Source organism: Setaria viridis, chromosome 9, assembly GCF_005286985.2.
Source record: "Setaria viridis chromosome 9, Setaria_viridis_v4.0, whole genome shotgun sequence".
NCBI classification, from domain to species: domain Eukaryota; kingdom Viridiplantae; phylum Streptophyta; class Magnoliopsida; order Poales; family Poaceae; genus Setaria; species Setaria viridis.
The window spans coordinates 41,216,658-41,240,246 of NC_048271.2; the positions used below are offsets into that span (position 1 = coordinate 41,216,658).

The 23,589-nt window shown below is 45.4% G+C and overlaps 3 protein-coding genes and 1 non-coding gene across 4 annotated transcripts; 3 read left to right on the plus strand and 1 right to left on the minus strand.

The window, feature by feature from the left end:
* Positions 1 to 2,568: 2,568 nt before the first annotated feature.
* Positions 2,569 to 4,595, plus strand: LOC117840562 (uncharacterized). The gene is made up of 2 exons (XM_034721080.2): positions 2,569 to 2,798; positions 3,399 to 4,595. The coding sequence occupies exon 2, from the start codon at positions 3,439 to 3,441 to the stop codon at positions 4,312 to 4,314; it is 876 nt and encodes a 291-aa protein (XP_034576971.1). The 5' UTR covers positions 2,569 to 2,798; positions 3,399 to 3,438; the 3' UTR covers positions 4,315 to 4,595.
* A 7,123-nt stretch (positions 4,596 to 11,718) lies between these two features.
* On the plus strand, positions 11,719 to 13,305 carry LOC117835667 (protein NODULATION SIGNALING PATHWAY 1). Its single transcript, XM_034715014.1, has one exon. The coding sequence runs from the start codon at positions 11,719 to 11,721 to the stop codon at positions 13,303 to 13,305; it is 1,587 nt and encodes a 528-aa protein (XP_034570905.1).
* Positions 13,306 to 15,859: 2,554 nt separating this feature from the next.
* On the minus strand, positions 15,860 to 19,572 carry LOC117840136 (transcription initiation factor TFIID subunit 9). Its single transcript, XM_034720595.2, has 2 exons — positions 19,198 to 19,572; positions 15,860 to 16,458 (listed from the first exon to the last, which is right to left on the minus strand). The coding sequence occupies exons 1-2, from the start codon at positions 19,519 to 19,521 to the stop codon at positions 16,099 to 16,101; spliced, it is 684 nt and encodes a 227-aa protein (XP_034576486.1). The 5' UTR covers positions 19,522 to 19,572; the 3' UTR covers positions 15,860 to 16,098.
* Positions 19,573 to 19,656: 84 nt separating this feature from the next.
* TRNAS-GCU (transfer RNA serine (anticodon GCU)) lies at positions 19,657 to 19,738 on the plus strand. Its single transcript has one exon. It is a non-coding gene; the product is annotated as a tRNA-Ser (tRNA).
* Positions 19,739 to 23,589: the final 3,851 nt, after the last annotated feature.

A 23,589-nucleotide genomic window follows, 5' to 3' on the forward strand; every position in this document is an offset into this window, starting at 1 on the left:
TCTAACATATCAAAGTTAAGATTGTAAGTACACTAGCATCTAAAATATCAAACTACACTAACATCTAACAGCAGTAAGTTGAACATTAGCATGCAAAGGTAGAAAGCAAAAGATGCTTACAGAAGCAAATGAGTCCTCAGCTTCATCATCCAGGTCTTCATATCCCCTGTGTTCATGACCGATGGAAAGGCGGCTGCACCGGTAGAGGATGCTCCACTTCCCATGCCACTGCCGGAACCCCACCTCCCACGACCTCCACCTCCCATGCCTCTTACAGAACCCAGAGGCGAGTCGCCAACACGGAGGGGAGGACTTCCACCATGGGGGCCTAAACCCAGGGGTGGCGGATGGGATGTAGTGTTGACGGTTCCACAGCCACGGCGACCACACGCAGGGACACTTCTTCCACGGCCAAATCCGGCACCACCACCGCTCGGTCGAGGTGGTTGGAATGAGCCAAATCTACCGCCATCACCACGCCCTCTTCCACACTGCAGGATACCCGAGTACTCTTAGAGGAAGGGGAAACACTCATCTCAGGAGTTGAGATCAAGGTGTTCCATGTGCACCCTCCCAGTCGAGAGGCTTGGGGCCGCCGGTGTGTACGTCGGCCCTTGTGACAGGAGGTCCAAGTCGTCGGGGTCGGGGATGGCGGCGGAATGAGGGAAGGCGGGAGCCGTCGAAGAAGATGCCCCCTGCAAAAAGTAGTCATGGTAACCGTTGCCATGGCCATCCATGGCGTGGGGAGGAGCGGTGGCGGTGGCGGATTAGGGAAACAGAGGGGCGATGGCGGTGGATCTGGGTGGGTGGCGGCTTAAAGGAGCGGGCTGCGGTGGAGAAGGTGTGGCTCGGATTGGGGGCGGTGCCGGCGGAGGGACGAGGTGGGAGCGAATCTGGGGGGAGGAGCAGGGGTGCGGTGGCGGAGGCGTAGGGAGGAGCGGGAACGCCGGCGGGAGGGCAGAGGGTGCAGCGGCAGTGAGGAATGGAACGGGAGGCAGAAACGGATCAGGACGGGTGGATGTGGAGGGGTGTAGGGGGGGAGAGGGTCGCGGATAGGCAATAAATGAGGGCAAGGGTTGTCCAGGGTGCACTTTAGTCCCCATAAGCAACTCTTGGTGACTTATGGACTAAAGTTTAGTCCCCGTAAGCAAGTGTGTTTGGAGCTTTAGGGACTAAAAGGGACTAAACTGTAGTCCCTAAGAATAAGCAAGGTGGATCCAAACACAGCCTTAGGCTCTACGAAGTGCACTTTTTTTTACGAACACTGTTTGTTTGTTACTCTCCCGTTCCAAATTGTGAGATCGTTTTGGCTTTTCTGATATAGTGTCATTCATAATAGTATCTATAAACCTAGAAAATTTAAAGCGACCTACAATTTGAACGGAGGGAGTATATCTTTAAATAAGATGCAAAAAATAATAGCATAATTATGAGCTGGCTCCTCATCCTCTTAGGGAGATGATCGAGACCATAATAAGAGGCGGGCAGTAATCCAAATGGCAAAGGCTGCCGAGAGTTTGTCTCACATGTTTTGTTTTTCAATTTGATGAATGAATTTGGATTCACAATTTTGTCGGTCACTGGAATGGTTTTGATGTGTGATGCGTGTGCACCTGCCTGCCTTTTTGCCGATGCACCATCATTCCGTTGACTGTTGAGAATCGATGGGTTGCGCCTGATTTCGGTCCAAATATGATTTGGAAGCGTAGATCAGAGGTGAAGGCGGCGTAGCTGATACAGAAGAAATTAGCGCTTAATTAAATGATCATTAAGCAACGGGTTTGGCGCATAGTAGGAGTATGTTTATGCTTTGCCTTGGCCTCCTCGGTACGCTGTATACGCTGCCTTGCTACCAGCATACTCTAAAAAAGAAACAAGTACGAGGATATGGGAAATGAAGGAAAAGAGAAACAAATGCACGTAAAGTTTGTGGGAGACAAGGACGAACTGTTCGGTACGTGCCATGACGTCAGCACGCCGATGCGCCGGAGATATTTTTGTGTGCAAAGTATGTACGGAAAAAGATTGAGCACCGCTTTTGACGAAGCTTTTGGTAAAAACGGTGGGCGGTGAGTGAGACGTTGTGTGTTGTGATTGATAAGCGATCACTGGTCTCCGTGGAATTCTTTTCACTCAGTGGGATGAATAATGCAGCTACTAACAGCAGTAGCAGGGCGCCGTGCGACTCGTCGGGCGCTACGCACGCCGGCACGCTCGCTGCGGCGTCGCCGTTGGATGGATGTGCTGCAAAGCAATGGACATGGGAGGTGCCATAGGCCTGTCTCGTTACAGTACTTTTCGATGGAGGGAGACACACGGCGCCAACAGAGAGAGCACCCGGTTTCGCCTCTCGCTTGCTTTCCTGCACTGTCTGTCTGTTGTGTCCTTCGATTCATCAATCGAGCACGGCCGGACCCAACGGGCAGCGACTGCCCATCCATCCATCCAATGATCCGATCCACTTCTCGATTCTTCCGGGAAAAAAAAAACACATCACTTATCGCTTGCGATTGGGATGTGGTGATGGCGTCCCAGATAACCGCGAGCCTTTATCTACCCCCTGTCCCCATCTTCTCTCTTTCCCAGCCTCTGCTCCTATCCATTCGCCTCCCTCCTTCCTCTGCTCTGCCCCCGGCACCCCGCGCCGCTGTCTCCCACCCTGCTTGCTCCCTGTGATTTCGCCCCCGTCAAGCCTCCACCGTCCTCGTCTTCCTCCCCGATCTGCTGCCGCCGCCTTTGCGGAACCACGACCTTCACCGGCGCCCGTGGGGAAAGAGGAGCCGGCCACCACCACCAAGGTAACAACCCCCACACCGCCTTCAAACCCAACCGTGATTACTGTGATTTCTTCCTCCCCTTCGTACTTTCCCTCATGGGTGTGTGCCTTTTCATCCTGCTTGGTGCTTGCTCCTGCTCGAGGTGGATTCAGGGCGTGGCCCTTTTAGCATCTGCTCCCTGAATCCCAGATTATTCCCGCAGCAGAGGGTTTTACAAAAAGAAAAAAAAGGTTTTTTTAGAAAAAAATCTTGGGATGATAAGCAGATAATTTAGGTGCACCAGCACTTGGGATGATAAGCACGAGAGGAACTTTTCGATTAAAGGTGAGGACGGTAATTCGGTTGTCAGGTTTTAAGGGGTGGGGGTTTTGACTTCTGCACTCGTACTGCAGGCAACCCCATGTGTAGTTGTGGTTTTTTATATACAAGACATTACTTTTTTCTTCAGCTTGTCAAGATGTTTGTATGCTTGTTACAAATCTTTAGTCCGTCAAACTTTGTTGTGCCTGTTCATGTTTCATGGCTGCCCAGTATTCAGACAACTGTAGTGCAGACGTTTACCCTGTTACGGCCAAATGTCACTGAATAAATATTTCTCTTCCTGTTTTCTCATGTTTGTAGACAGAGCTAGCTGGTCACACTCATTGGGAAACAGATATATATGGCTCTCAAGACTCTGCAACTTCCGTATAATTCAGCAAGGCCAAGCAGCTACAGCTTCAGTCCATCCTCGCCTTGTTACCAGCCAAAGCTTCCACCAAGACTTGACACAAGGGCTGCCGTGACCGTGAAGAAGCACCAGAAGAGAACCACGTCAGTCCTGAAATGCAAAGCCGATCTGCACGGCTGCATGGACGAGGTTGTTCAGAACCCCAAAGACCAGATCACTGAAATCCCAATTGTTATGTACCCATCTGTTGTCTTCCCGGGTGCGACCCTTCAGCTGCAGGAGTTCGAGTTCAGGTACCGCATCATGATGCACACCCTTCTTCAGCAAGGCCTCAAGTTTGGGGTCATCTACTGCGGCAAGAACGGCAGGATGGCAGATGTTGGTTGCATCGTCCGTGTCATCGAGTGCGAGAGGCTCATCGATGACCGGTTCTTCCTCACCTGCGTAGGAAAAGACCGCTTCAGGGTCATGGAGATCGTCAGGACAAAGCCCTATGTTGTTGCAAGGATCCAGGTGCTGAACGACCAGCCCAGCTTAGAGCCCCAGGATGACCTGGGGAGCCTCATGCAGCAGGTGGAGCAGCACCTTGAGAATGTGGCCATGCTTTCAGACAAACTGAACCTGAAACTGAGGGGAGACCTTAAGGCCGAGCAACTCTGCAGGATGCACTCTGCTGCCTCTTTCTCATTCCTCATCGCGCGATTATTTATTGATGATCACTTGGAGCAGCAGACGCTGCTGCAGATGAATGACACCACCCAGCGGTTGGCACGGGAGGGGATGTACCTGGAGCGCAGGAGCAAGTACCTGGCGGCCATTGCAGCGATTAAGGATGCCTTTGATCACCTGTCCTGCAATGAGAAGTAGAACCTACCTTCGCACTTTTGAAGTGTGATAATGCTACTAACTAGATATGCGGAGCAATAAGCGATCAGACTATGTCATGGTCATAGGTTTCCTTTTAATCTTGAAGCTTCTGCTACTTCTGTGTACAGTGTACATTAGGAAAGGGGACCGCGCGCCCTTGTTGGCCCTACGTGTGGTCGTGCTGTGCTCTTATTTGCTTGTTGGGCATTGTGGTGTTTGCTCCATGTTTAGTTTTTGTATGAGAACCGGAAGTTCTGTGGCTCTACATGTTTACCTTTTAATCTGGGTATGAGAACCGGAAGTGCAAAACTTGAAGTAGCAGGATCAGTTCTGTGCTGAGGCAGGCTTTGTTCCGGCTGAGTTGATGTTACGAAGATTGGTTGCTGTTCATTTGAGCTCGGTAGCATATATGGATAAATGGCCTGAAATGAGCTTGTTGTGACCTGTGTGTATGTAAGAAGAGCTGTAAGCGGGAGCGCTACGTTGGGGAACTCCAGCAATGCCGTTGACTTGGTAGGTCATCATTATATTTGCACTGCGACTGACTAAGGTCCTGTTTGGATCCATAGGCTAAACTTTAGTTGTTGATCCAAACAGTGGGGCTAAAGGTGGGCTAAAAATTAGCTAACCCCCAACTAAACTTTAATGGGGCTAATTTTAGACATGAATGATAAAAGATCAAAAATACCCTCCACTAAAACGTTACCATTTTTTCTCCTACACTCCCTAAGGATATAATGGACTTTAGCTCTGGCTCCAAATAAGATGGGGCTAATTTTAGCCAACTAGAATTTAGACATCTAAACTTTAGTCAAAGCTAAATTTCAGTTTTAGTCCATCCAAACAGTCCCTAACACACGGAGGGCAGCAAAATTTGGATTATGAAGTAACCCATCAGCAAAAGCAAACCTATGCATTTGCAGGAAATGGTAAGTGGTTTTCAATTATTAGTATGGCAATGATTTGATATGGAAATGCAATTACACGAATATTACATTGTTGAAAGAAAACCATTCAAAACTAACATGCATTATCACAAGAATATGTACTCTTAGCAATAAGATGATTTTCTATTTTTCCCTCCTAATGGCTAACATTACACACAATAATAATTAAAGCCTGATGTTCACCCTTAGCTACAGGGCTATAAATTCAGTTTGACTATTTAAATCTTAAGTTGTGTACATACCTACTTTAAAATTTGCATAACATTTGTGTATATAACTACGTGAAAAAAAAATTCAGACAAAAACATGGAAGTAGTTATGAAAAAAATAAGAAAGGTTCACATACATCAAAGAGCAAGATTCCTAACTAGACATCATTATCTTCTTATGGCTCCATCACACACAATTAAGTAGATATCGATGGAAACAGAGACAACTTACAAAGGGTAGTTCTGATTAGTGAGCTTACTGCCTTAACTGCAAGCATATGGCAATTTGGATTCCATAAAATGGACCTGGGTATGACCGCTGGCTGTGCACATTGGGTTAGTCATTGACCATAGCTGAGTGTGAACACATCCTTATTTGTTTTTTGCGAGTACAGTGTCAACACATCCTAAAATAAGAGGGGGAGAAATAAAATCCAAAGAAAGCAGAAACCAATGTATCACATGGAATAAAGAAGGAAAAGAGCATATGCCTTTCAATCTAAGTTTGTATTGTTTTTTACTTACCTGCTCATCTGCTTGACTGTTTCTGTATTAGAAATCAGATTCAATTCTCTGATTGGAAAAAACTTTTTTCAATAAGAGGAACAGGTAACTTGTATGGTACAATAAGAGGAACATTGTTAGGAGAGGCAGAAAATAAAGAATAAAACACACAATTCATCTACGATCTTTTGTTGCATGGAAATGATCCCTCTGGTCATTAGCACGTACTACAAATCCTGCCTCACTTGGCTGCTTGTCCCTGTGGTGGCCCAACAATACTTTTTTTATTGAAGCCAATAATTAAATCAGTTGGCATTCTAAATATGGAAATAATAGTAATTCAACTCCTGTAATTACCAGTATATACAGATCAGAGAAGTCCAAGATGCACTTGACAGAGGACACCTTAAAATGGTCTTTCCTGTATGAAGCTAAAAATTTTATTGCCCCGTTACACCAATCCATACAAATGATGGGAACCTATTGTTATGAGCACCTATATACCAAAGAAAACACCTACCTGACAATATTAAACTTGTACCAGCACTAAGCAGTAACACCAATTGTCCAACTGCATTCTGTTGATGTGCATTCCTGAGCAACACAGTGCAAGGCACAAGCAAATGTAGCACCGTGCTATCGTTGAGATCAGCAGTGTGACCTCATTTGCTTCCATAGTTCCATGAAAGATGTTGCAATAGGCGGCGCACTCAACGGAGGCTGATTCTGCCACCAGAGAGACCGGTAGTGGTAATTCTCGTTGGCAAAGTCCACACAATAGCTGGCTACGAATACGGAGGGGCAGAGGAGCAGAGGACGGAGTCGGCTACTGTTCTTGCTGCTGCTAGCCTGCTACTGTATGTGCTGCTATTTCTATATGTGCTCACTCATGCATGCATACGCGCACTGTGTGCAACATGGAGGCTCTGAGTTTTTCTTTGTCAACCAACAGTTCAACCAAATTTAAATTCCATTTGCAAGCCAAGTATTGCCGTTATTTTAGCAAAGACATGACATCATACCAGTAGCAGTGGCATACAGACATGGACTTTTTTTTTTGAGTAAGCATACTGACATGGACTGGATCGGCTAATATCAGTCATTGAAGCTGGGCTCCCTTGTGAAATCCGGTGGCCCATGGGCCTGTCAACTTTATTGTTAGGGCTGCAACGGCCTGTCAGTACAAGATGGTTTTTTTTTTCCTGAACCAAATCATCTCTAAGCATTACAGTTCATGGTCCATCTTCGTACCCTAATTTCGGAACGCGCAAAAGCATTGAGGCATGAGAATTTCAGTTTACAGAAAAAACTGATACGATCAGAATGAAGCTTCAGTAACGATATGATATGACACTCTTGGTGACACATTGCCAGTAACACATCACCTCTCCTGAGAACCTCTTTTAGCCCATGGCAGTAGTGTGATTGTGTGACGACGGATGAACTTGTACCATTTGCCCAACGTGTTGGACGGGAAAGGGCCAGATCTGTAAATCGCAAACAGCTAGAGGGGCAAGGCGCAACTTGTTTCGAGTTTCCATTAGGCTGGCCAGGCAGCGTGATTGCTTATGCTGTTATGGAGTAATGCAAGTTTGATACAGTTAGCATTAAAAGAAAGGAAGTTTGGCACAATTAAGCTAATCAGAGCCCTTCAGTTTTGTTTATGGCAATGAGTTGACAATGACATTGGGGAGGATGCCTTACCAAACAGCGACATCTCTCGATGTTTATTATAGGAGTGCCTCCGTGCTGACTACTAGAAGGCAATACCACATGGATGGTTCAAGAAACATGATTGATTCAGACAATGCCAGCCCATGTCATTGTTTACCAAGGAGCACTGCAGGAGGAAGCGCCGGGAGCTGCTTGTTTACTTGACGGCACCATGGTCATCTGCAAATCATGAATGCTCCTCGTTCGTTCGAACAAATTGACTTTTATTTCAGCCATCCCGGATCAGTATGACCTTCAGTGGCCTGGCATCAGAGCTCATCGCTTAAAGTTTCTGTCAGTTTCATGGGCCGCCCACCCCAGCTAACCCTGTGATGTCAACCGATGTTTCTGATCAGTAAACAACCAACAACGCTGGTCTGATTTGCAGGTTGGTGTCTACGCACTGAAAGAGGGGATAAAACATATCATGTTCCAAGAGGCGATATAATCCAAATTTGTGTTTCAGTCAAAAATAAATAATGAATATCTTGCTTTGCAAGGACAGCTACTTGCAAGGTCCGTACTTGTGTTTGCTACTCAAGTTGAATTGTTCCAGGAAATATAATGTCAATTGAGAAGATTGAACTTTATAAGTTAGCTTCCTACCTTACAAAGTTTTGTTCATATTTTTCAAAAAAAAAAAAGTTTTGCTAATTGATTAAACCTGTTAGGCTGTTACTTTTGTTCTGTTTTCATCAGTACAAGCTTCTTGTGATTCAGTTTCTGTACTTGATGCGAATCTGTACTAGTACTACCCTTCCCTTATCAACCAACTACTACTTGCCACCACAACTGACAAGTTGCTTCAATTTGCATGTTGAGGGAAGGAAAGTACCATCTCTTTCCTCTTTCAGATACTTGCAGAGTACACCTGATAAACAATGGGCACATCCACATCGCCAACGTCAAGGTATAATATTGCTGCTCTGAAACCAAATTCCATTTTTATTATGAAGGCACAAGGGATTTGATGGGGGTATATTCCTGCCCCGCTACGTCACCGCAAGAAGAATCTTAAAAAATTTAGCTTGTTGCCTACGCTGAACCAATGATGTCTTGTGTGCCAACCTCGCCTTCGCCCAGCGCAACATGGAGGCTATTATACGAGAATTGTTTTGTATGGTTTTCATAGATGTGGTCCTGGATTTCAAGTGGAGGAGCACCCTTGCTGCCAAGGCTCCAATGACATGGATGATTGCGAGGAGTGGAAGAAAAATGCAAGGCGGTTACTGTCTGTGGTCTAATTTAATTGTGTGATGTTGTCTCAATGCTTAAGATATGGACAAGGACATGGTTTATTTAATCGTAGTGCCATTATTGCGTCTAAGTTCGTCGAACCATTGGCAAATTGTGTTCTTACTGCTGCTCCAATTTTTTCCCTTGAATTTGGATAGCATGAAGACTGAGTTCAGCCTAAAGTATGAACATGGGGAGCTGAGGCAGATAACAGGTTTGACAGAAACAGGAGATGATAAATTCAGATAAACTTAAAGTAGTGCAGTTTAAGTTAATACGAAGCCTCCACACCGAAAGATTCTATAAGTAACCTGCATGAAGGTGTATAGTTTAGCATGATACTGAAATGACCAAGACTGAAGAGTCAAAGATATTACTGGCTCTTTTTAACTGCATATAAGTGTTCACTCCTGGGTAAATTAGATCTATGCAATCCCATGAAAATCATAAAGGAAAGTATAGTCATTTGGAACCACTTGCACCAATGCATTAGTTAAAACACGAGCAAATAGCATATTCTGCACTGATATCTAGAATCAAGGAGGCAACTTGAAATAAAACATGCCAATTATAGCATATTGCAGTGGCTTATGGATCACATTACAAGGAAAAGAGTACTGATAGGTCAACAACCCCCAAGTTGAAGTTACTCCCTCTGTTCCAAATTTTAGGTCGTTGTCATTTCTAAGTTCATAATTTTTGCTATGCATATAGATATACACTATGTCTAGATACATAGTAAAAACTATGTATCTAGAAAAGTCAAAATGACCTATAATTTGGAACGGAAGTAGTAGAAAAGAAGAGGTGAGGCCACTCAAAGCTGCGAAAAGATTTAACAGTTTGTTTCCTGCATTGAGCTCTAAATGATTATTATCACCATTCAGAATTTGCAGAACTATATGCAATTTCCTTACCGGTCACCAATCACTAGACATGACGTTGTCTCGCAAATCTTTTGGACCAGATAACCTCAATGATGAAATTTGAGAAGATGATAAGAAAGGAACTGGAGTTAGGCATACGGATAAAATTGCTGGCTTAGAGTAATAACTACCATTGCATCCATCATAATACAACAAAGAAATTCCTGTCCTCGAGTACAGTATCCAGTGTGTCAAAAACACAGGACTGATGGATTTGGAGTAAGATATGTCTGGGACGGATCAATATAAAAGACATGCTGCCGTCTGAATAGTACTGCACTACTGCTTGCGTGCATCGTCGATGACAATTTCACCATCACCATCCGCACAGTTGCACACTAGAATAAGTATTAGTGGAGCTGTATGGATTGAAGGAAACAAAAATTTGTCCAGCTCGCTGATATTTGTGCTTCTGACATGGACCAATCAACCTGCAGTTACCTTTTGCAAACACTGAAAGAGCCCAGCTGTGGCCTTTCCTGAAGCATAGGAGGTATTTGAAAGCTTCAAACGCGCGCATTTGCATTTGCCGCGCGCACTCGCACTTGCATAACAACTAGAGGAGAAATGCTATTCTTACTTCAGAAATCAAATGAGCGCTCTTGTGTTGCAAAAATTATTCAGAAGAAAGCAGAAATTTCCAACTTACAAGTCACACCTCTGAAAAGTGCATTGTTCTTTAATTCTGGGGTCTGGACGCATCAATAATCAACAGGAATACAGCGAGAATCAACTAAAAATACGCATCGCCGTTATTCGGATGAACATCTGTCGACCCCTGATAGATTGAAGTGAGCTCATCCCCCCTGTCATCAAGAACTAAACAAAGGGGCGATCGCTAAAGGCAGCAGCAGTATAAGCATTTGCAGTGCAGGGATTGGTGGTGTCCCCACAGCAGGCCACATGGACCTGTGATGGTGTCATTTGGATCCCAATCATTTGAGATTTAGTATGGATCCAAGCAACAAGTAACATAGGCATACCAACTAACAACTAGCAGTCGTTCCTGTCGCCCTCCAACCAAACTCTTCATCCCTGTAGCCGAATGCTCTGACAGCCGCTCCTGTTGAGCTCCCATCCAATGGGGGCGGCAATGGCGTCATTAAACTGCTTGGCAAGCATTGCGGTCTCAATGTTTCCCAGCAACTGTGATGTCTCAACAGATGTAAGCACACAATTGTCACAGAACAACCAATCAAAGGGTTGCAACATCTGTATTGAGCTATCTCAGTCAAAACTACAAACCTTTTAAGAGCCAAGGGAGCTAAACCTTCTTGAGCTATCTCAGTCAAAACTACAAACCTTTGAAGACCCAAGGGAGCTAAAACTTAGGACAAATGGAAATGAATCAGAACAAGAATTACAAAGGAAATTTCATCCATGACCTTATTTTACATTGTTGCTACTATTCTTCTAGTCAGAATCTTTTCAACACTTTGATTTATACTCTTCATATATTGGGGGCAAGCATAAGAACAATAATTCAGAAGCACAAGAAGTTGTAGTTCAACGTTCAAATTCAAGCCAATCAGATTTTACCATATGTTAACACAAGAATCCCAAGGTCCTTTTGTTAATTGCAACAAGCGCAGAATCTCGAGAGATATGCTATTAGTGTACTGCACAGAGGCGTATGCTACCAAAACGCAGGGAATATGTCAGTTCCACGAGGGCAGAACCCTAAAATAACCTCACAAATGCTAAACAAAGCCCACTGATCTGTGCTCCTCACCTCCTTAACCTCCAATCAATTCTTCAAACCCTAGATTAAGCTCCACAAATCAGGGGCGAACCCTGATTAAGAAGCAAAGCTCCAAGCTCTCCGCCGTTGCATGTCCATGCACAGATCTTCTTGCAAGCTCTGCGTGCATGAAGCCCATGAGCTGCCACGATCAGGAGCACCCGGCCGAGCTCGCCGCCGCCACGAGCAGCACCGGCTTCGACTGGCTCGAGGACTCCCTCTCCTTCCTCGCCGCAGATGTTGACATCGCCGGCGGCTACGGGTGGTGGTGTAACCCCGCGGCGGCGCAGCAAGATGACATTGGCAGCGTCGTGGCGCATGCGCTCTCGCCCCCGGCGCCGCTGCCGACGAGCAGTTCGCCCCTGGCGCACGCCTCCCCAAGCATTGCGTCTCCGGCGGTGTCGTCGCCGTCGGAACCTTCGTCCAAGAAGCGCAAGTCGCCGGCGCACAGGGCATCCGGCCATAGCAGCAGCAACCAGCGTCGCCGCGCTGAGCGGGACAGGCCAGGCGGTGGCGGAAACGGCAAGAAGGGCGGTTCCAAGGGCGGCGGAGCGGGTTCGGATCGGGACACGAGGTGGGCGGAGCAGCTGCTGAACCCGTGCGCGGCCGCCGTTGAGGCCGGTAACCTGTCGCGGGCGCAGCACCTCTTCTACGTGCTCGGCGAACTCGCCTCCTTCTCGGGCGACGCCAACCACCGCCTGGCCGCGCACGGGCTGCACGCGCTGTCTCGCAGGCTCCCCGCCGCGGTGGGCCCCGCGGCAGCGGCGTCCGTGCGGGTCCCACCCTGCGAGCGCCCCACGCCGGCGTTCGCGGGCGCCGAGCCCCGGCTGTTCCGCGCGTCGCTCATCAGGTTCCACGAGGTGAGCCCGTGGTTCGCACTACCCAACGCGCTGGCCAACGCCGCCATCGCGCGCGCCGCGGCGGCGGGCCCCCCCCGGCCGCTCCACGTCGTCGACCTCGGCGTCTCCCACGGCGTGCAGTGGCCGACGCTCCTGGAGTCCCTGACCCGCATGCCCGGCGGCCGCGCACCGCCCTCCGTCCGCCTCACCGTCGTCGCAGCAGGCACCCCGCCGGCGCCCTTCTCAGCGTCGCCGCCGGGGTACGACTTCTCGCCGCACCTCCTCCGGTACGCCAAGTCCATCAACCTGCCGCTCGCCATCAGCCGCGCGGCTTGCCTGGACTCGGTGCACAGCCTCGCGGCCCCCGGCGAGGCGCTCGTGGTCTGCCTCCAGTTCCGGCTAGGCCACGCCACCGCCGACGAGCGGGCGGGCATCCTGAACAAGGTCCGGGGCCTCAACCCGGAGCTGGTGGTGCTGTCGGAGGTCGACGGCGGGGGCGGCGACGGCACCGCGGCGGGCGGGTTCGCGGCGAGGCTGGAGCTGCTGTGGCGGTTCCTGGAGTCGACGTCGGCGGCATTCAAGGGGAGGGACGGGGAGGAGAGGCGGCTGCTGGAGGCCGAGGCGGGCACGTCCGTCGCCGCGGCCGAGGCGGCGGGGGAGGGGAGGGACGCGTGGCGGGAGCGCATGGCGGCCGCCGGGTTCGAGGAGGCGGCGTTCGGGGACGAGGCGGTGGAGTCGGCCAGGTCGCTGCTGAGGAAGTACGACGGCGGGTGGGAGATGTCGGCGCCGGCGGGTGCCGCCGGCGCGGTGGCGCTGCGGTGGAAGGTGCAGCCGGTGTCGTTCTGCTCGCTGTGGCGGCCGGCGTGCAGTGCCTGATCGACCCAGCCTGTGGAACCGGGTCTTCGCGTCCATGGGATCGTGACGACGGATGATCTCGGCCGTGCACTGCGGCTGGGTGTGACAGATGTCGCGTGCATGGCCGGGCCAGACTCAGGCTGTCAGGCAGCATCGGCCACCGGCGGTGTACGGGAAGCGACGGCGAAACCAGTCTAGAATTTCTTTTCCCCCTCTTGTTTCTGAAGAAGAAAGCTATTATTGCACACATCAAGTGAGATCAATGATGGCCTGCTTGGAACATACAAAATCTCCCAAGTGCTGCCACGGTGCCACCTAAGCATAATATGCTGTCGTTTCTAAGTTCTAACCACTTGTTAACACATACTGCATGTTATATACCGGCATAACAGGTCCTTTGCATTTTTGTAAAAAAAAATCATCCTAGATGTAGGCAATTAACCCTGGCATCTGGTGTGGCATCTACTTAAATTGTTACATCCTACATCTAGAAAAACTAGTTAGTCCTAGGTGTAGGCAATTAACCGGTCACAAGCTACATGTCGTTTTAAATAAAAGAGGTGAAGTCCTTGTCAACCATCACTTACAACATTTGGAAACATGCATGGCCTCAAGATTACAGTAGGTCATAAGGTCATTGGAGTCACACATAGGAAACCACAATGCTGTGTGTGCCCACACATGCCTGCTACTTGCAAAGTATAGAAGCACCGGCAAGTTGTTCTACAAATAGTTAGTGAAAGAAAAAATCAAATTTCTTGGCCGGCGAAACCAGTCTTGCTGGGTTCTTACACATGTTTTCAAGGAAAACTACTGCAGCTGTCAGTAGCAATTTTTGTACAGATAGATTCGTTGATTTCTGCACTTGAGGCGTGCGTAATGTTGGAACCACTAGAGCTGTGTTATACTGTATCAAGCATGTACAAATCGAGAGCATGTGCTTGCACTGCCTTGGAGTTCGCCTGCCTGGTTTTCTTGGCACGAGCCATTGCATCTTCCATGGTGGCATTACGAAGAACCAAATGGCAGCTCAATAGTTAAGACCTTCTAATGGCTGCAGTACTACTGCAGTCAGGAGTCAGGAATCGAATCTCACGTGTTATACGTGGAGATCGAAACAGTTGTCGTCACTTAGCCATTCTTCATCAATCAGATCAACGATGACGTGTTTGGAACATACTCACTTAGCACGAGTACAATTGTTTCAAAAATGCGATGCCACCCAGACATAATAATATACTACGCACTCACATAGCATGAGCAGGGGATGGATGAAATGGCACATGCATGTGGGCTCAATGGGGATCGAGGAAAGAACACTGTTTGACAACGGAAGAAAACAGGGCAAGCTTAGTGAGCACTTGCGTTCCGTCAGACATCTTGTGTTCATGTACCAACAACGCTGCCATTAATCATTCAATTGCTTCACAACTGCACATCGATTACATATGTACAGCTCAGGTTCCTCTTGCAATATATCTGCTGATAGGAAACTTGTAAGGTTGTAAGAGACCCTAAACATCTACTCCCTCCATTTCAAATTGTAGGTCGTTTTGACTTTTTTAAGTTCATAGATGTTTGTATGCATATAGACATACACTATATTTAGGTGCATACAAACATCTATGCATCTAGAGAGGCCAAAACGACCTACAATTTGGGATGGAGGGAGTACTGCACTCCAAAATTACTGTGCCAAGAAATTAGAAATTCGTTAATCATATTCCACTAAGAAAACAAGGTACATAATTACCATGTGGTCTGAGGATGTTCAGGCAATGTTGGAATGGACTCCTCGGCTCACACCCTCCGATTGAGGGCTTGCTCGGTTAATCACGGATTGGAGAGAATCAAGGAGGATTAATTTCCTGGATGATTAAGAGAATTAATCCCCCTCTATCGCTCTGATTTTTTAAGGAATAAGACCTGAAGGATAGGGGAGGGAGAAAGCTAGATCAAGATGAACCAGCTAGTCAGGAGATGCGAGACCTGTTGTACAACGTCATAAGCAGATCGACATCCTCTCCAAAGTTTCGAACTCTAATTTTGATCAATAAGGTTTTTTTTTTAATTTCCTTCGGCAACTCAAAGCATAAAGAGGTCTATTTCTGGGGAAAAAGTTGTGTCATTTTTCTTCACAGGAGTATTGGTTTTAGAAAAATGCGATACATGTCGTTTGAAATAAAAGAGCTAAAGTCCCTATCAACCATAGCCCACAGCATTTGGAAACATGCATTGCCTCAAGACCACAGTCTACAGTACTTCCTCCATTCCAAATTATAAATCATTTTGGCTTTTCAAGATGCATAGATATTATTATGCATCTAGAGTTCTAGACATAGGTATATCTAAGTGTATAACAAAATCTATGAATCTAATAAAGATATAATTTGGAATGGAGGGAGTAGGTCACAAGGTTATTTGAGTCATCCATAAAAAAAACTACAATGCTCTGTGCCCACATGCCTGCTATTTGCAAGGTAGCAGCACCATGGCGTGCAATACTGTTCGTGGATAAGAATAGCAATTTTTCACTCTTAGAAGGAACGGGATGCAAAGAGCACGCAGACCGAGATAACAATTGCATCAGAAAATTAACCTATTGTAAACCAAGTACAACATACCATAATATAGCATATTTGCTTTCCCAGGGCAACATGCTTCCAGGCAGAAACTTATGCTGCTGCTGTACTGCACATCTCGTGGTTAGTCAATAAGAACAACCACTAAAACACTAATTTCTTGTTCAAAACACAATTAATAAGACTAGTAGGATGAGAAAAGAGATATGAAATTCCAACCGGCACTAAACGGTTAGGTCATGTTCAACTGGTCCATGGTCATCCGAGGACGCTTTGCAGCCGCAGCTGCCACGGCATTGAGTTGGAAGGAAACCCTTTGACCATGCTGAGGAGTGTGCTGTTGCTCACTGCCCCTCTGATCCTGGGAGTAGTTCGGATTAGGATTCGCAGGGTTTGGGGTCATGCTAGGGTTGGCTTCTTCATTGTCATCCTCTGTCTCCTCAACTTGAGGCAGTGGCTTCAAAGGTGGCAGGAGTTGGTAGTTTTGAGCCAACAGTGTGTCCTGTTCTGGTGGCAGCGGAATTGAGCCAGGAGGGGCGATCGACTTAGGCAGCGGGATTCTGTTCCGGTTGCGTGCCAGCTCAAGAAGAACCTAGCAAGAAGAGGAAATGACTTGTTAGCCCAAAGCGCTGTTATGCACATGTACTCTACATATAACACTAGGTCAACTTAATTTTTCAGGAATCCAATGAAACAACAAGAGATTCTTACTAACACCTATAGTCAAATATTAAATAGAACATAACCACAGAAGACACATCAAAACATGACTTCCAGTGTTTCACCACAGCACTAGTAGGCTTTTAATTCTTTTTCCAGAATGGGCAATCCTGAATTTATAGATGGCTTTCTCTGTACTAGGAACAGTAAAAACAAATATGAGATCCGTGTAGTATAATGTATTAGCATCACATCTTATTTCAAGGAAAATGAACATATCTAATACCCCCAAGATACTTGTACAAGTAACATAATGTAGTGTTTGAGGTTATCGTTTCAAGAAAAAGAAACATGGCAGTATCTTATGATGCTTGGGAAGTCTGAAGATCGACCGGAGTGCTCAGGATTTTCTAGTAAGACAACTTGAATGTGTCTAACAATGAATTGATTTTCTGGACTAAGAAGTTTGACTTAAGACAGATAAAACTTTCTTACTTGTGTTTGTTAAATTTGATGGCAAAAAGATTGTTTGGTTCCCGGGATTCAGCTGTCAATTGATGTTTATACTTTTCTTGCTCTGTATCTAATGAGGACTCTTTCCCAAATTTAGAGATTGTTCCCAAAAGGTCAAGTTGTCTTTGTAGAGGGATCGACTTGTAAAAAAAAAAGTGATCAAACACTATTTTCTGTTGCCACTATACCAATTAAACTTCAGTAAATTATAACAGCATTAGAGTATTTTTATAAACAAATCTCCACATATCATCTTCACAAGCCCAATCCAAATATACATAATGAAATTGATAGCCAAAGTTTGGCTACACAGATCCCAAACATTCCTTTGCGGCTGGGAGTATTCATTCTGAGCTAAGCAAGAAAGAAATTAAGTTACTCCTATCAAATGTTAGTTTGATATTTCCCAAGCTTCCTTTTTCTCGACCCAGAACAAATAACACAAATCCTTGTAAAATCCATATAGCATTCTTTTAAGTGGAAGAGCAGCGCCAGCAGAGGACCATACTTAGATAAGTGATATAGCATTTTCCAGGTGAGCAAGTACATACTATAAAATTTTGTACAGATGCCAGAGGATGAAATTAGGCAATGTTAATTGTATACAGTGATACCAAATTCAAAGAGCCTTCCTATCAGCACAAGGATATGTCTCTCACAACGCAATAAAATATCCTTACTTCAGTGGATCTATGACGCATAACAAATAAATAAAATCAAATGTGTGGTGACATCATAAATGTTCCAGAAATGCATCTTAAAAGATAGGATATTTTTTTATGCGTAGTCAGGGAAGCGCCTCAAACACATTTTTTGTATCCATAACACCACTTTATCAATGAATAGCCAGATGGAGCATTGGATTCTGTCAGTTCATAGGAACTACTCGACACACAATATTATAGTAAAATGCTCTTTGATAGCTACTTAGATAGTCAAGTACCAAATATAAAAGGAATTGGTCAATCAATGTGTTTTTCATCAAAGAATCTGGACAAAAGGAAAAAATAGCCTTGTCAATTGTCATAGATTCATGCAATGAAGATAATTCATATCTGTGATTTGGGAACACAAGAAATAACTAAGAGGCAGAATTACAAATGCAACCAAATGAGAAAGCATACTACTCCAATGCAGTTCTAGTATTCTGCCCATTATTTGTCTTTGATGGTGTTTAAGGATGCAGAGGCAATCATTAAAAGATTGATGATTTCAGTTAAGTTGTAATCTTCCCGTATCAAGATGCAATTCAACAACCAAAGTGAATATGCAACAGAAAAAAAAACTATCTTTGATTAAGGACAGAGGAAAATATGAAATACAAACAAAATTGAATACGCTAATGCAACTGAGCATTCAAACATGTGTGTATTAATCATGAAGCTTCAATCCTCCCAATATTGATCTAGGCATTATCTACATCTATCAAAACTTAAGAATGCAATTGGATGGATATGCATCAGATGGGAATATGTCAACTTATAATTAGTCTTGGACTATGTTATCACAGCACCTATACCTCTTATCACATTCATAGAAGAATTTAATACAGCACATGAGTTTTGTAATAGTTGATCGTGTGGTTTTGTCTAGAATTCTGAATTTTCTCTTACAGGGTTTGTTTTGGGTTATGATTCTAGAAGACATGAAGCTATCCTCTCTGATCAATGTTGCTTTAAGTATTTATTATCCTTTTTCAGATCATATATCTGAACCTATGCTGTATGATGAAATTTCCATCTATCCATGGAAATGAGGAGGGCCCAGTAAAAAAAACACAACACATCATTCCATCCAAATCACTCCCAGGTTCTTGCCCATTAATCCAGAAATGGGGGTGGGGCGCAGTACATAGATACAGCTTCAGCACTAGAGAGATGTGAGGGGAAAAAATCTCTTCAGTATTATTAACAAAAGCAGAATGCATCATTTAAATCCCAGTTTCTTGCCCACTAATCCGGCAATATACAACTAGTTCAAAACTAATCTGAAATTACACGGGCAACACAACAACTAGGGTTCGTGGAGTCGACCGTGGTAACACCAGTCTGGCGAGAGCAACAATTTGGTGCGGATAGAAGAAGAATAAACACAGGATCCAACTAATTTCCCCGAAATTGGAGTACAGAGAGGGTAGGATTTTGGTTGGGTTTGGTACCTCGCGCGGCGGCGGCTGCGAGAAGGAGAAATTGACCTTGGCCTGGATGGCGAGGCGGACGTCGTCGGCGTCGATCTGGGCCTTACCGGCGTGGTCGGCGTAGACCTGGGCGTCCCCGAGCACGTCGCCGACGTAGCGGTAGGCCAGGTCCAGGAACTGGTGCACGACGCGGGGCTCGTACTCGCCCTCGCCGAGCCCCATCGAGCGCAGGAGCTCCCGCACCACCCGCGCGTCCCGGGGCTCGTCCGCGACGGAGGCGCCCCCGGCCGCTGCCGCCGCAGCGGCGACCGCCGGTACCGATGGACGCGCGCCGCCGGCGTCCATGGTTGGTGCGGCTGTGCTTGGAGGGGTTTCGCCGTTTCGTTACGGGGGGGCGTGTCAGGGCAGGTTCGATCCAGAAGATGATTCGTTGTTTATTATATGTATAATTCTTTTATGATGGCTCTCCTATCACCAAGCGACGCTTTGGCCGAGTGGTTAAGGCGTGTGCCTGCTAAGTACATGGGGTTTCCCCGCGAGAGTTCGAATCTCTCAGGCGTCGCGTTACTTTTTTGCTTCGCTATTCATTTTCCAGTGATCTTGCTCCTGGAGTATGCTTTTAGTAACCTTTTGGCTTTGCTGTTTATTTTTTAAAACGTGCTTGCTGGCATACTTTTAATAACTCTATGTTTTTGGTACCGCAAATACAAACCTAACACTTCCTTTTTCTCTGGTTTCGAGAATGCTCCAATTCTTCGGCTTATTTAAAATACTAATCTCACAATTGTTCATATTCTAATCTAACACTTTTTTGTTTTTGAGAATGCTTCGATTGCATCATGACCATCCTAAGGGCAGTAAAATGGGAGTTTGTGAGATCTGTATATCGCCATTATGGCTAGGTCGTCCGACGTTTACTTGAGTAAATGTGGTGAGAGAACGAAATCGGCGTCTCATGAGACGCAGGGCACAGCTCGTGCTCTAGGCCTAATGTTGCCTCTCTCGTTGTATCATCATGCTCCCGTCAAGATATAACACAAATCTGCAGCGCCCTTAAGGTAACGAGAGCAATGGCTAGCTATAGCAAAATGTTATGTTACATGAGAAAACATAGTACAAGACGAACTCATTCCGGCATAAAAAGCGATTGTATTCCAATTCATGAAAAAGCAAATAACTCCAGCCTCATATGGAGGGGGATCTATAAAATTTGTCTAGATAAGATAAAAAACAAATAATTGATAAGATGAAAAATGAAACTTTCTGAAATCATCTGAATCTTGCTCGATCGATAGTCTTTGTGAGCCTTGCCTCATGCGCCACGCCCACGGCGATGATACACAATACCGAATCTGAGGCGGAATAAAGGATAAAGCCGGCGAAGCTCCTCCACATCTACCCAAGAAGCATCCTCATCAGGAAAGCCTTCCCATTGAATCAGGACTTGCAATTTTCCATTGCTCGTTCTTGAGCACACGGCCTGATGTGGAGAACGTAGCACAAACTCACGCCGTGGAGCGTGGAGTCGCACTTGGGGTGAGATCCTTGGTGGTGCAGGCATATTGTCCTCGCGTAGGAACAAGAGAGGGGGGAGAAAGAGAGGAGGGGAATTCTAACTTTTCTGTTGATAGCAAATAATCAGCCCGTCCACTTTTATAGAGTTGGCGAACTATTTCGAAAGTTGGTGAAATCCCGCGATCTCAAGAAATCTGGTGTTGCTCTCATTCACACTGGATGTGAGCTGGAATTGATACGATATTGCAAACTGTTTGGGTAGCTATACCAGCTAGTCATGTCGGTGTTGTCATTCACACTAACCATTATGAAACAATTTAGGAAGTTAGTGAAATCCCACAATCCCAAGGATTTTGCATGCTAGCCTTGGTCAAACTAGCCGTTGCAGCATTAGACCGTTGCTATGAGACAAAAACCGTCACGTGTGAGAAAAATATCCATTTTCACCCTTAATCCGCAAGTCACGAGTGGAGATTCCCAAAGTTATTCTCCATTTTTTAGGATCCTATATTTCTTCGTCAAATTGTTTCTCCAGAATGATGTGCACAAAGTTATTCTCCATTTGCTAGGATCCTGAATTTCTTTGTCAAATTGTTTCTCCAGAATGATGTGCACAGAAACTTCCGGTTACCTCTTCAATCAATTTCAAGATCTAAATGGTGTCCTAAAGTAAGGCGGTGACATAGGATATGCATGATGAATGGGTATATATCTAGGGTTTTGGTGATTTTCTTCCAAGTGTGCTTACTATTGTCACATTAGTATTACCCTTGCTTCTCCACACTTCAAGTAGGTGCGCGTTGGACAAGATTGGTGACTAGAGTGGTTGAATATGAGCCTAAAAAAAGCTCAATGAGAATCATAACCTATATCCCAAAATAAAACCCAAATGACCCTCTCTTCTAGCAGTATCAAGTCTGCGTAACTATAAGAAAGCTACTAGACCTAGCAATTGTGCTAGGAAGCAATCTCACATGGAAGCGAAAGCAAACACCAAAAGGTATAAGAGAAAATCAACCAAAAAAGGTCTAGACTGGTTGAGCTGGGACGAGCTCTCGAGTCCTTAGGATGTTAGACTAGGGCCAGCTCATCTGAAATGTGCTCTTGGGTTCCTGGGATGTCTGGGCTGGCTGAGCCTCTCAGGACTGGTTGGATTGGAATTGTATAGAAATCAATCCGAAAAAGAAAGTTAACTCTCCAAATCTAATCAAACAACCACTAAATCTCACAAAAAAGTAATCAAACAACATGATGAATCACTCCACAAGAGATCTTTTCAGAAAGATCAAAGATTCACCACCAGATTCATGATTTTTGGTAAGCAATAGGCTCAAGAAAAAGGCATGAAGAACTCAGAAACAACCCCCAAAAACCTAACCTTGGTATTCGAGCAAACGAGATCCAAACGTCACGAATTTTAGCCACACAACATAACATCAACATGGTAGGTCTTTGCAAAGATCTCTTTAAAAAGATCAAAACTTTACCCGAATTTCATGAATTTGGACAAGAACCCTTAAAGAGGGGAATTTTAGGAAAATCCAAAATTTGAAGAGCACGTGCCAAATCTTGCAAGGGGATGACCCTAGATGATGTGGCACATATCCTAGCTTTGATTTGCCCGATAAAAGCACACCAAAATTCTTGAATCGCAAGAACAAAATTCGGAAAGAAATAACTCAGGAAATAGCAAAAGTACCAAAACACAATAGACTACAAGGAGATGATGTTTGGAGCACGAGATGTAAACAAACTTCAATAGATTCACCAAAAATTCACCTGTACAAACATCGTCTACCATGCTCTCTTCGGCCCCTTCTTAGATATGGAAGAACAAGAAGATTGAAATGGTTGCCCTTTCCTTTCCTTCTCCTCTCTCTCAAGCACTTTTAGATGCAAAATGAAACTCGTGTTTTGAAGGGGCAAGAGATCCACCATCCTAACTAGCCACAGCCAATATATATAGGTTTAAGGCAAAAGTCTAAATTACCCCTACACCTAAGACTAGGGTAACTACCGACGCATGGCAAAATGGTCCAACTCTTCACATATGCATCTGACGCAACTTCCGTTTTGTGGCCCCAAAGAGTAAGGATAACTTGACACAAAATGACTTGTATAAAAAAATAAAATAGCACCAAAGACCTTTCTAATCATCTTCTTCCTTGGCCATCGTTACGTTGAAGCTTGAAAGGAGGAACTAGTCTGGTTGTACTTAGAGCTAAACCATTAGTGAAAGTGTCATTAGATGACTGGATTAGTAATTTCAGTTAACGTTTTCCGTAGCATCTTCTTTCAGCTTGCAGCTCTTATAAACTCTTTTGTATAGCCTTTTCTTTTTGTTATAAATTTAAGAAGGCCCCAGTTGCTGACTTCTGTTAGGGGAAAAGAAACTTTGGTTTGTCCGATTTTGCCCTTGGACTCTTATTGTGGCTTTCACATAGGGCCCATGGACTATCGATATCGGAGCACTTATCATATATGGTTTTAAGCCTTTTATTAGGGCCTATTATTTGGAAGGCACAATCTAGTGGGCTGAGAATTTAGTTAAAATGTATCGGCCCACAGAAGTGAGTGGGCTAGAATTTAGTTTAAATTGTAGAAAGCTAAGATGATAGTATGTCCCCCGCAGGCAGATAGAATGTTGGTTTAATGATCGGAACGTTAAACTCAATCTGTTTTGTTTCCATTGTGCTTCAGAAGACGTTCCATGACAAAAGCAGGGCATCATGTTTTTGACTCTCTTCTTGTCTTGTTTTATCAGTTTTGATGGCCATGCTTGAAGATCTGTTCTATTTTAGCCCATTCGCCGCTTCGCCCTCGCAGGTGTCGGCGCGGGAACACTTAGCTGTTTTCAGTTTTTCTGGGTCTGAACTCCGAAGCACTAGGAAAATGGCA